Genomic DNA, 13996 nt, shown 5'->3' on the forward strand with positions numbered 1-13996 from the left:
AGATTATTGCTGCAGAAATGTATTGTGTCTAATCAGTTCCCCTACACTGATATACAGCCCCCTGCACTGTGCCACCGGTTCTCTCTTATTTTCTTTGTGTATGTCTTGAGGGAGATGAAAACGTAACAATTTTGCAGTACAGTACATCCTTAAAGAATATTTGATTCCTGACTAGTGGCTTTGCGCATGTGGAAAGTAATCGGAGGCTACCTGAACATCTCAGTTCAGCGCTGAAGTACATTTCTGAAAAGGGCTATTGGGAGGGTCAGTAACACCTTTCTCATTTAATGCATCTCATGACCAAATGCTACAGCTTTTTCCCTTATGATTTGGAGAGTTTGTTCCCATTGGTGAACTGGGCACAGAGCTAAAGCCTGCTCCTATCCATAGTACATGTGCAAGTAAATGATACTTTGCAAGGCTGTTTCTCAGTTACATATAAATGACTTGTACGTGTTAACAGGAAGACTTTGCAGCAGCCTACTGTGGAAATAGAATAGGATACAGAGGTGAGGAAGTGGATCGCCAACAGCTAAGTAGCACGCCTCTCGCAGAATTGTAGTGCTTGAACCCAGAGCACCATATCAAAGCAGTGTGCCGTGCATCTGCTGTATCTTGAGTGTCCAGCATCCAGCAGAGAGCAGGAGCACAGTATCTGCAGAGCAGCGATAGCCAGCCGGAAGTCTATCATTATAAGCACCCTGCAAGAGACAGTGGATTATTTATAAATAATCTATTAGAACACTGACCAGTTTGGACTGTGGAGATAGGTAGTTTTGTAGTGTAAACAAAATTGATAACTGGGAGGATCAGACTGGAGAAATAGGTCGGTGTGCTGGTGTCACACAGTAAAACTGTTCTGTGGCCAGAGGCAAGTGCAAGCTGTCAAGGATACCCATGAGTTGAAAAATTTTAGCACTGGGAGCTTACAGTAGTTGACAAAAACTAGTACAAGCTTGACAGAGACACTAGCTCCTGCAGCATCACATTAGTTCTCATTTAAATAGCAGGCTTAGTTTAAAAAATGGACATTTGCCAGCTAATACCAGACACTATTGTAATACTTCGTGGCAGTTTATGCAGAGCAGATTAACAATTCTCAGCCTGAGAAACCTATTGATGTTTTCATGTTACAATGAGAGGAATACTTTTATCTAAGTCTTGGTTATCATTTTAGATACTTTACATTGATCAGAGACTGTGTCAAAAGTGACCTGTCAGCCTCATGCACTGCAGGAATTCAGCCAACTGTTTTGTGTAGCCAGATTTTTTCTCAGGGTGAGGCACGGCAGGTCTTCTCTGAAAGCACCAGCGCATGGCACTGGCCTAAATGCAGTACTGGTATTGTACTTGCAGTAGCTCAAGGTAAATGTACTTGCTGTTTTCCATCTCTGTTTTATTCTTCTCTAATAGCAATTTCTTGACTTTAAAAGGATTTCCAGTTGGTTTGCTGACTTTCAAATACATGTTTGTTTAGGTCTTATAAATTCTACCAGATTGTTTTTGCCTGGCTGTAGAGGTGTGAGCAAACTATTTAGGCTGTTGCACATACGTACTGTTGGCATTAAGGCAGCAAACTGAATAGATTTTTTTATGGTTTTATAATGGCATGTTGTTTGATTCATAAATATCTACTGTGCTGCTGTAGTGAGGCTCTACCCTTAAGGGTTTCAATTTCCAAAGTCTGCAGCCTAGTATGATTTTTTTTTTTTTAATCATCTCTGTCCAGCTTTTTCCATACTCCTCTTTTGTAAAACAGAGAGAGAAAAAAAAAATCGGGGAATTTTGTTACTCTCACAAGCTCCTGATGAGTTTTAAAAGCAGTGAGGCTTATTTACATGCTTTCTGGATACCTGAAGAATTGTTTGATAGAAAAACATTTGACCAGTGTGTTTAAAGAATGTATAAAATTCCTACTCAATCAGTGTTTTAACAGGTTTGTAGAAGATCTAGGAGACCTTTGTGTGTATTCACAGCTTTTAGTTCCAACCATTTGGTAATTGCTAGAACTTCTATGGTTTACTTTATTAAAAAAAAAAGACAGCTTATATAAAATATTCCATTTTGAGTCTAGGAAATTATGTTATATTTCACTGAATCTGGATCCTAGATCTCTTACTTCACACTTGGTAAAAAAAAAAGTCATAGACCTGATTTCTTTTGTTTCAGAGGGAAAGGAATTTAGAATGTGTACATTCTGCAAGCCTTTACAAGAATAGTAGTGGTTGAAACCTTTAGCTGGTGATACTCTCCTTCCTTGAAGAAGCCCATTTCCAGAAGCTGAAGTGACTAATGCAGATGATAGTTTGCCCTTTAGTGGCACTAATGTTCCATAGCCACTTGTCAGTTTAGTCTGTGTGTCGTGTTAAACCAGTGTGGGTAGCAGAAGCCTTGATTCCAGAGGGCTTGTCTACAAGTTGAGACCCATGGGGTTTCTCCATTGTTTGCCTTGTGTTCATGCTAATGATGGTGTCAGGAGTACGTTCTTTCTTAGCCACATATTTTCATGACACGGGCACATGGTATCTTTCAGCAGTTACAACTGGAGGCTACAAATCTGCTGTAAGTAAGTGCATCTTACACAAACATACATACAATTTGAAATATATTTTAAAAATGAAAAAGGTCATTCCTGTACAGCTGCTCTTCTGCTGTGTATGGGTGAAAGTACTTGAGTAAACTGGGAACACAAGTACCACCTAGTATTATGGAGACTTGTACCATTAGTTTCTATGTATTCATTGCCCTTGTGTATAATCAAAATCTACCAGACAGCATCTTCAAAGCACAGTATTAATTACTGACATATAGAAATGCCACAAACAGGGGAGAAAGGACCAGAATTGTATCTTATTTATATCACTGCTACTTTTTTCTTAACAGTTTTCAGTGGGTTAGTCCAGCATCTCCGTTTCAGAGTTGGCAGTCAGATAACTGCCTCTTTCAAGAAACATTATCAGGGGAGTTCCCTAGACAGCATTTCCGTAAGCAGACTTGTGCAGAAGACCGCTGCCCAAGAGCATTAGGGCTGTTTAGCATTACTCCATATTGTCATGAATGCCTTGAAGGGTTCCCAAGAGGGACTAGAAATCTAGTATTTGTATAACATGCATGTGTCAGCTATGAAAACAGACAAGAATTTTCTACTTGGTTTCTTCCCCCATTTGGGCTGCCTGTGTGCTAACATAATTGCAGTTAGAAGGAAAACAAAGAACAGTGCAATAGGATTTGCAGCTGTGGCAGGTAGAGATCTAGGCAGCATTATGGCCATGTGTCAGAGCCAGTAGCTTGCTTCTAATCCCAGGGAATAAGGTAGGTGCTTTGCCATTTTGGTTACGGCATGGTGAAATGTTCCCCATGTGTGGGTTTGTAGTTACTGAAATGACTAAGGTGCCGTACCCCTGCTTGCCCTTAAGAGTCTTAGAAAAGGAAACTGCCTTTAATTCTCTTTTTGTGCAGTCTGCTTTAAGAATATGAATCTAAAGCAATGGCTTGATATGAGTGCTGAATATATTTGATTGTGTTCCACACTGCTGGGGACCAAATAACAGGGCTGAGAAATGTTGGGTGTATACCAAACTGGGATATGGTTCTCTGCTTTGTGGGTTTTGTTGTTTTGTTTTGGTTTTTTTTTTTTTCCGTTCCCTCTGCCCTACCTCAGCTTTATGCTGGCGATACTGGCAATGCCTGTTGATGGGTATGTGTAGGAAATAGGATCTTGTAGCACCTGAGAGCATTCAGTGTGAAGTGGTAGGCTGGAAGGAGGACCTGTCCCGATTCATTTACTGAGGTGGCTCAAGCTGCAGGTTTTTCCACAGCCTCCAGGTATACATTGCAGTGAAGCCAAGTGCTGGCACTAAGAGGTAGGGGCACTGCACATCCTTGTAAACAGTGGTGCCTGCTACGTGCCTGCTGCATTTCCAAAGGGAAGTATGGTGACATTGGGCATTTACTCTTCCCATTATTGGAGAGATAGAGTAGTCAGCAGCAGTAGCGGCTGCTTTTCTGGAGTTGACTCTGTGTTAGTGGGAGCTCACCAGCACTTTCTGTAGGACCCTCCTGCCCAACGCGTCGTGTCCCTGCAGCCCATTTGCAAACCAGGTGCTGCCTCTATGAAGCCTGCAGGGTTTAGTTGCAGTTTCTCCACTGTGGGTCACTTAGCTGAAGACCAGCAGGACTGGTCCACGAAAGCTGCCAGAAATGAAATGCCACCTCCCAGGATGCTTGGTGAGCAGGCTGCCTGGAGGAGCTGCTGCTTCTGACTGCCTGGATCTCTGCCTTCAGACAGCCCTGCATGAGAGCTGCTAGATCTGCTGTGGTAGTAACTTTGCACCTGGTGCATGGAGAAACTCCCCGGTCAAATCATGGCTTTTCTTCAGGGTTTTGATACTTTCTCAAGGCTGTGTGGGTAGTTCAGCAAACTACAGCAAGACTTCTTTTTAACTGACTTGGTGCCTGGCATCTCTGCAATTCCTGTTCTCTCAGTAATCAGTCTGGGAGTCTAGAGCAGGCAGACAGGTCGTTCTCTCTGCTTTGCCTGCCCCTTGGCATGTATGGAGGCATGTGATGTATTACAGGAGCTTCACTGCTCCCAGTATTTTTCAATAATAGTAAAGTGCTGGCCAAGTAACTCGAAGTTACCAATCTGGAAACCAGCTATCCTGCATCATTTGGGAGGCAACAGGTTAGATCTGAGTAAGAGGAGCTGCACCAGCTCTTTAAAGGTTTTTCTGACCCTGTTACAGTGTAGAAACAAAGCAGATTCATTAAAAACAAGCAACTAAGAAACTGGAACTGGGGTTCTGAGATACGTGAAAGCTCTCAGTTTTGCTTGGCAGGTGACAGTGAAAATTTGTTTCCTTTTCCTTTGTAGCTATTTGAACTCTTGTGAACGGTGTTTTATTTTGCATATCATATGTTGCTTGGTATATGAGACATATGGTGTAATTTGATTTGTATGTACATTTGCCTTTTCAAAGTAACTTCAGCCACAAATGTTTACTTCATTAGGTTAAATTGCTATGAACTGAGAAGTATAGATGTTATGTAGCTTTCAATAATATTTTTGCATTTTGTTAATGTACAATGATTATTTTCTTTAGACTAAGTGAAATATATAGCGTGGTATTTAATGCACTTACGTAGCAAGATCTTCAAGTAACATCATAATGCTGGGTTTAAAAAACATCCATCCATTTTTGTATAAGAGTACTGAATCTCACTGTTTGGTTCATCAGTTTTTGGTTTTGTTTTGTTTTATTTTTTTTTCTCTGCTTCTTGCTGCTCTAGGATTTTGGCATCATGTTTACACATCACATTGTAACAGTCACCTTGATAACCTTCTCTTATGTAACCAATTTGACACGAGTGGGAACCCTGACCTTATGTCTCCATGATGCGGCTGATGTTGTCCTAGAGGTGAGATAATATGTGTATCATCAGTGTCTGTACATGGTATTCACTATTCTGAGAGCTAGCATGACAATAGGTGGAATCTATTTGCTATTCAAAACAATTATTTATAAAGTAAAGAGCCCGTTCAAGATGGCAATGGTGAGTAATATAGTGTTATTTCCTTGCTGAAATATATTACACTTGTAGTGTACAGTGCATATTAGTGACTTTAGGCTGTTTTATCCCTTGGTATGTTGCTTGTACAGAGCAGAGACTGGTAAGGCATTGGATGCCAGGGCGGGTTACACACAGATTTTAAATATAACATGGTAAAGTAAAAAGCTCAAAATTGCAAAATCTGTGTGGGTAGAAGCTCCTGGTTCTTGACCCTGCTGAAATGATGTGCAGGACAAAACCGTGTCCGAAAAAATCTAGGTGTCATGGTTTGATTCTGCTGTGCTCTGCTGGGCAGAAGGTGCTGGACAACTTCTGAACGTGGGCAGTGAGATGACCTCTTGTCCCCAGGGTTTTCTGGGTGCCCATGCCTCTGCATCCAGATGCCAGTTGGCTTTGGAGAAGAAGGGATGACTGAAATTCTTTCAAGTCAAGATGGCCCATAACTTCTGTAGCAGCAGTTTAGAGATGTTGTCATCCTGTATCTGCATCAGTTTTTAGACAGTTCTGGGTGATGTTGGGATGGGGCTGTCTGTGAACCCTCCCTCAGGATCAATCCAAATTTAATAACTATTTTGTCTGAAATTATTTTTTACTAAAGCATTTTCAGGGATCCTGTTATGCAAGAATACAGTCACACTGTGTGAGTCACCTATTGAGGAGTCAAAATCCTGCCATTGTGATTCAGTAGCACTGTAAATCTGGTTTTATTTTTTTAATCTTTTTTTAATCTAGAAGGCACATGACTGCCTGAAGTAGAAAGCAACAGAGAATCTGGATTTCTCCGGTTAGAAATAATTACCTCTTTACAAGATTTTTTTTTTTTTTTTTTAATTTTAGCAGTGTGTGTAGATCCATCCTGCTAGCTGTGGGTTCACCCAAACTTTCTTCATGCCTCTTTTCTCACCACCAGACAGGTGTGCTTCACAGTGTTCATTCCAGTTCAGACTGGTGCCTGTGGAAATATAAAACCACTGGAGAGCAGCTGTAATAGGCTAGCTGAAACCTTACCTTGCACACAGCGAGATACATGTTTTTTGCTCAATTCCTCTGTTCGTTCACTGGCTAAGACGCAGAGAAATTGCTGGTATTCTCATGTGATTTACAAACACTCAGCAAATGCACTTCCCAATGGGATGCATACTTCACTGGTCTTTCTGGTCATTTTCATTCAGTCTGTTCTGACTGGAAATACTAAAGGCAGTCTGAAGTGTAAGAAAGAGAATCACAACCCCTGAGAAGCATTTACTAAGAGGGTCATTACGACTCGCTCAACAGACTTTGTTCTACTAGTGCAGTGGGTCATGGCCCCAGTGTCATATGAGAGAAGATGGACTGCTACACACCACTGACATTACTGAGGGGGAAGTCAGTGCAGAGGAAAAAAATTATCAAACTTCCAAAAAATCCCATCCTTTGATACAATACACAAATATCATTTCCTTAGTCTATGGACCACCCCTGTAAATTGTGTGGTTTTGTGCAGTCTGGGTTTTTTTCTGAGAAGACGTTTTCCAGCTGCATGGTGGAGAAGAGGTACAGGGTCACTGTGAGGTGGCCCAATGAAAATGTTAGCAATGTCATAAAAATTTGATTTCTTCTTATAGCTTAATCACAGTACAAGAGAACTCATTTGTCCTCACAGAAATAAACAGGCATTTCTTTCTTTTACAGGCTGCCAAAATGGCAAACTATTGCAAGTGTCAAAAACTGAGTGACCTTCTGTTCCTTACATTTGCCATTGTCTTCATTGTCAGTAGGCTTGGCATATATCCCTTATGGTGAGTAAGCTTATCATTTTCCACAAATGCTAAGCATCAAACAAGCTTGGAAGTAACTGTGTTGTAATTGAACATGATTCATTGACATTATTCTGTTTCCCAAAGCAGCAAGGAGAGTTTCAGACATAACCAGGTGCTGAAATAGCCTATTTGCTAGAGTGCCATTGTGTTTATTGTGTGCTAGACAAGAAACATATGGGCATTCTGCTGGTTTTAATGTAAAAGTAGATTGGAGACCACTTAGTTTCAGGTTAGAAGTTGGTTGTCTGTGTTGGCAAGAAGTTAGAGGAGAAATAAAATATTAGTCACTGAAGAAGACACTGTCCAGGGGCTAAGCTTGAAGCTAGGATCTTCTCATTAGCTTTCAGTGCACACTTTATGAACCTGGTCATGTTTATAAGGAAACCAGAAAAACACGGTGAGATAAGGAAAGTCTCGCCTGCTGAAATCAATATTAAGATGTTAGTGCCGTGCAGATTGCAGTACTTCAGGCTACTCCTTTTCCACCCCTTCTTTGAACTGGGAGGCCTGGGGAAGCTATGTAACGCATCCATCTATAAAGTAGTTATATGGGTATTGCTGTAATCTCACCTCTTCCCAGACAAAGGCAGCTGTCCTCTAGGTACACGTATGTGCATGCACACAAACAGGACATAGATGTTCTGTTCTTTAGCTAGGGTCGTCAACATCCAGAAGACAGCTGGCTAGTTAGGAAATACACTGATGTACTTCAGTCTAGAAATCCATTCAAGTTTCTCTCCAATCTGGGCCCTATATACGGAGGGCTGTCTGGGCCCTATATACGGAGGGCTGGGAGAAAGCGTTGGCCTCAGTCTTCTGTGTCCTGGATCCTTCCTTTCTTTTGTATGAACAGAACTAACCCAAATCTCTGAATCCTTATGAGAGCAAGAGAAGTCTGTCATTGCATCAAAAGATAACTGACAGTTTTGGTTTTGGGAAGCACCAAGAATGCCAGGAATGTTACCCTTCGCAGAGTTTTATTTAGAGATATTACCACCAAACTCCTTATTTAAGCATGCAGGGGATTTACAGATGCCTATATCAACCTCTCTGCCACAGTTTCCTTTCAAATCCTCTATAATTATATCTCCTTGGGGTTTTGTTAATGCAAACAGGGTAAGACCAGAGTGCCTTTAGGGAGCTGTGTCATCAGCTCTGCTTAGCAGCACAATGGTGAAGTCTCATTTGGCATTTAATGAATCCAAAAATAATGTGATAATGTCTGGTCCCTACTGCTCTGTGAGTTGGTGAAAGGCCGTGACAAAAGGAGAAAATGGAGAGACACACAAACTGTGTGTTTAAAAATGCTTGGTTTTTTTTCCAAGGAGCAATTATTTGTTTCCTAAACAGCTTTGCTTTTCTTTCCTCGGTCTTTCCTTGAAGCTAACTTGGCCATTCACTGATTTTCTGTAAATGAAGTAATCTAGTTTTTCTATTTGCATGATTTCAGATAGGAAAATAGGTGTCACTCCTGCTTGTAGGATTTCATCTGCCTGTTGCATTTTGATTTATACTGCGAAATGGAGGGAGGACCCAATTCCATCAGTGCAGTTCTGCCACTGGAGACTGCAGTACATGACTGCTTCAGGGAAGGCTCAGTCAGACAATGACTGGGTAGGTTCACAAAGGGAAAGTCATACTTGACCAGCCTGATAACTTCCTGTGATGAAATGACTGGCTTGGTAGATGAGGAAAGAGCAGTGGATATAGGTACTTTGACTTCAGTAAGACTTTCAGCACTGCCTCCCAGAAGAACCTGAGAGAGAAGCTGATAAAATATGGTCTAGATGAGCACACAGTGAGGTGGATTGAAAACTGGCTGAGCAGCCAGACCCAGAGGGTGGTGGTCTGTGATATGAAGTCTAGCTGGGGGCCAGTAACTAGTGGTGTACCCGAAGGGTCAGTGCTGTGTTCAACCCCGTTCAGCATCTTCATTAACGATCTGGATGATGGGGCAGAGTTCCTCTGCAAGTTCGCTCATGTTCCAACCTGAGAGGAACAGCTGATGCACCAGAGGGTTGTGCTGCCATCCAGAGAGATGGAACCTCAACAGGCTGGAGAAATGGGCCAACAGGAACCTCATGAAGTTCAGCAGAGGGAAGTGCAACATCCTGCACCAGTACATGCTGGGGGCTGACTGGCTGGAAAGCAGCTTTGAATAATAGAACCTGGGGGTCCTGTGGACACCAAGTTGAACACGATCCAGCAATGTGCCTTGCTGCAAAGAAGGCTGATGGCATCCTGGGCTGCATGAAGAGGGCCATTGCCAGCAGGTTTGGGAAGATGATCCTTCCCCTCTACTCAGCACTGGCGAGGCTACACCTGGGGTACCGTGTCCAGTTCTGGGTGGGAGGGGTACCAGAGAGATGCAAAGCAACTGGAGACAGTCCAGCAAAGGATCACCAAGATTGATTAAGAGACTGGAGGAAAGGCTGAGACCGGCAGGACTGGCTAGCAAGGAGAAGAGAAAGCTCAGGATGGATATTATCAGTATATATAAATATATGAATATATGAAGGGAGAATGTGAAAAAGACCGAGCCACACTCTTTTCGGTGATGCCCGGAGCCAGGACCCAAGGCAATGAGCAGGAAGAGAAACTGAAGAGAGGTTCCCTCTGAACATGAGGAAACACTTTTTCACTGTGAGGGTGACAAGGAGGGGCACAGGTTGTGCAGAGAGGTCGTGGAGTCTCCATCCTTGGAGATACTCAAAAGCCATCTGGGCATGGTTCTAGACAGCCTGTTAAAGGTGACCCAGGTTGAGCAGGGCAGTTGGGCAGGATGATGTCCAGAGATTCCTTCCAGCCTCAGCCATTCTGTGATTCTGTGAGCTGCTTTACATGTTTATCAGTGACTTCAGCATTTAAACCTCACTTTGTACTATTTGAAATAGCAAAGAAGGAACTGCTGACTTGAAATTTTTTGTTATTCAAACACAAACTTTACCAGATCGCTGCTGTGCTTGCCTTGCAAGAGCAGATTAATCTTGTCCAAAGTGCATGATTTTGAAGGAGGTCATTAGTCTTCACACATTTAAGTAGAAGCAGCTGCCCACTATGCTTTTTCTCTTGAGACATCTGAAAATCAGCAAAGTCATGATTTTCTTATGCTTTACGTCCTTACTATGGTAGTCAAGTTTTGGAAAGTCAACCCTTTCATCCTGAAGTGTTTAAAATAACACTGTGTTTATAACTGGAACTGAAGCTCAGAAACTGGAGGTTCATGCTGTCTTGAGTGATTTCTGTGAAGTGTTGCAGCCAAGTGTGACGTTATGTAGGAACCCCTCTCTAGAACTAGCCAAATTATGAATTAAAGATTGACATGGCAAGGGGGAATCAGGCATCATAGAGCTGAAGTCCATGTAAGTGTCCCTAATACACACTTCATGCTGTCTGACTGCTGGAGTCCCTGAAGAGATTACCAGCACAGTAATAAGTTATCTATAACATGTCAAAATTTAAGCCCTGCTTTACAGCTGTGGCAATTTGTGCTGGCATTCTGGATGTTCCCATTGTTCCCACACGTTAGGTGACAGCAGAACTTCCATGCCACTTCAGATAGAACCTTGTCCAAATCCTGCTCTACAGGGTAGCCCTGGCCCAGTGTGCTGGAAGCAACTTAAAATCAAAGTGAGTAGATCTGGGGAGAAGGAAAAGGGAAGAGAGCTGCACAGTTCCTTCTGTTGTTGATGTCTGCTCCCTTGGCATTGAATATTGGACTAATGAGGTCAGCAGGTTACAGCCATTGGTGAGGTTTGCTGCTGGGATGGAAAAGACCAGCATAGACTCTTGAAGGCAGTGAAGGCAGAGAGATTGTGTATTACAGGAATGCAGCAGCCAGGAGTGTGCTGTGTGCTCCTGTGTTACAGATGGAGCAGTTACACTGCCAATCCCTCTACTTCTCCTCCCCCTTAATCAACAAAAGAACGTGTTTGTTTATTTGAATATTCAAATGGTTCAGTATGGTGTATATGATCTTTGATTTTCAAGACCATCTTATTTCCAGACCAGAGCTGTGATGCGTGAGCTCCTAATGGTTACCTTTACATACACCTATAAGCATTGAGTCTGGAGGCAGTTTCATAATTGTCAACTGTACTGTGGGCATCGCGTGTGGGAGTCACGGTTAGCAGGGATGAAGCATGGGATGTATAAGCTTGTCTCCCAAATCCTTTCTCTCTATGAAACAGCAGTTCTAAATCTTCACCCTCATTAGCTTGCATGTCAGCAAAGATGAGTCACTGGAGTGGCAGCAGGCCAGGAAGCATAGTTTTCCTCTCCTTTGCTGAATATTCAAAATAGCAAAATTTGGTGCCTGATTAATGTTACATAAATATGCAAAATTTTCTAGCATAAAAACGGAGAGATATAAAATTGGTGTGCATGTAATATAAAAGGAAGACTAATTTATAAGAAAACTACACCACCCCCCACCCCCAAGGAAGGCGAATACCCAAGACAGGCTTCCACAGACGTCGCACTGGCATGCTGTTGTGCTCTGGCTTTGCACAAGTGTCACGTAATTTTGCATAAAGGTGCTAATAAAGAATTCAGAATGTATCAGATGCTGCTGTTTGAAGGTTGTTTAGCAGTGGGGCTAAGACAAAAGAAACTGGCAATTAGGTATATATTTAGCAGTCTTTCTGCAGGCATCTGGAGTTCATTTCAGCAATAATTCAAAAACCCCAGGACACTTTCTGCCTCCTGCTGCTAAGTGAATGTAGGAGTAAAGCTGCTATTTTCACTGACAAGACATTTTGCTTGTGAAATTCTCCCACTTGCGCATAATCACTGTTCTAGCAAATTACAACATAAAACACAACTCTCCATGAGTCAGGGGGAGCATGATTCCTTCTCAGGTGATACAGGATTGTAGGGAGAATGAAAGCAGTCTCAAACCAAAGAATTGATATAAATTATGTGAGTTCTCGTCTAGTCTAATCAGGCTGGGCAAAGCAGTTACCTCAAGCCTTTCTTTATTCCAATAAGCCTTGCAATTTCTCTTCCCCAGGCCTCAAATGCTTATTTTTGTGTTAGTTACATTGCCATAGTCTTCTCTCTGTTGATAAAGGAATGGTTTCCTTTTTGCTGTTGTTTTGTTTTTCTTTCAGTAACCAGGAAGGGAAATTCCATGTGGTCATGATACTTATTAACCATTTTTTGAGGTGTGCAGAGGACAAACTGGCATATTCCATTCCAGGAGATGTGAGTGAAGAAGGTGACACATTGCATTTTGCAGTCTTTCTTTGCTCGTTGCTAGCTGCAGAACTCACATTGCGAGACCCTGAAACTCCTCAAGTCTGGGCTGTACAGGAGACCCAAGACTACTCACTTACTTTGCTTATTCTTCTAGAATGCAGCCTTTTTTTTAACAGGGCTGTTGGAATAAATCTCCTAATGCTGTGAAGAGTTGGGTGTCTGAAACTTGTTTCACAGAGTGACCATGAACCAGGGTAATTCCAGGAGCTTCAGTGGAAGAAAGATTGTTGCCATGAAGGAGTTACAAGGTTACTATACCTGTTCATCATTTTAAAAGTTAGTTTAAGGTAACTGCAGATAAAGGTGTAATTTTGGATTTGAAAGAAGAAGGAAAAGGCTCTTGGGAAAGTGAGGCTGGTATTTAGCAGGTGAAGGCACAAAGCTGGGTGAATTTGGGTTCCTTCAAGTTGCTCTGGTTAGTATTAGTATGTGGTTGTTTTTCACTACTTTTGATTATTTTTATAATCAGTTATATTGCATGAGAAGGAGAATACAGTGAATTTCAGGGTTGTGTTGCTGACAGGTACAGTTGTCAAAAGGCAAGGAAGCAGGGAAATGGCATTGGCATTCCTGCAACTTGTGAGGTCTCAGTATGCACATACTGCACATATGCACTGACAAATGTAAAACAGTGGCTTAACTGTACAAATGTAAATGAAATCCTGATTTAAGCTGATTATAAAGAACACAGGTCATAATCTGCATGTGCTGTCCCTCCAAAGGGACAGCACATGACAAGGCAAATTTGGTATAATCCAGGTGGTTTGTATGCCTTCCTGTCCTTCATCTCTTCAAACACTGCCCAGACTACTGCACCACATTAAAAACTGTGCAGACAGACAGTCAACCACTTTGGTTAGTTGGTATGGTCTTGTTTTATGTCGGTAGGTATGTCTTAACTGCATCTTCTGTTTGTGAGTCTGTTGGAAAGGTTCTGCCAAAAAGTGATGGCAAAAATAACTCTCACAACTTGAAGCTGTTTCAGGTGCCTGTCTCCTCATCAGCTGCAACATTCAGTTGCTAAATGGGATTTTTATGCCAACAAATCCCATATAACCCTGGATCTGCCAGACCTCAGAAAAACTACTTTGTTCCTTGTTATTCTTTAATTTTTAAAACTTATGCGAGTACACACAGTCTGGCTCACGGCTGATTTCTAATGCCCTTTCACAGCAATGAGTATCTGCATGAACTAGACAAGCATGGCATGATCCTTGCTGAGTTAAAATTAACTTCTTTTCACCATGGTGTGCTGTAATGAACCCTAGTTACTTATTGCCAGTCTTTCTCTCATCTCTGCATGACTGGTTGAATAGCTCTTCCCAAGTTTCATCACTGGTTGAACAACAGCGTGGGAATTAGTCATG

The 13996-nt window shown here is 42.1% G+C and overlaps 1 protein-coding gene across 1 annotated transcript in view; it reads left to right on the forward strand.

The window, feature by feature from the left end:
* The window catches only part of LOC104513181 (ceramide synthase 6-like), a gene marked incomplete at its 5' end in the record, with an annotated part of 33095 nt that overhangs the window by 5480 nt on the left and 13619 nt on the right, over nt 1-13996 (forward strand). Inside the window, 2 exons of the mRNA XM_010156455.1 lie at nt 5290-5418; nt 7243-7349. Of these exons, the coding sequence (XP_010154757.1) occupies nt 5290-5418; nt 7243-7349 (236 nt within the window). The remainder of the gene's footprint in view (nt 1-5289; nt 5419-7242; nt 7350-13996) is intronic.

The sequence above is a fragment of the Eurypyga helias genome, unplaced genomic scaffold (assembly GCF_000690775.1).
Source record: "Eurypyga helias isolate BGI_N326 unplaced genomic scaffold, ASM69077v1 scaffold6690, whole genome shotgun sequence".
Lineage (NCBI taxonomy): Eukaryota > Metazoa > Chordata > Aves > Eurypygiformes > Eurypygidae > Eurypyga > Eurypyga helias.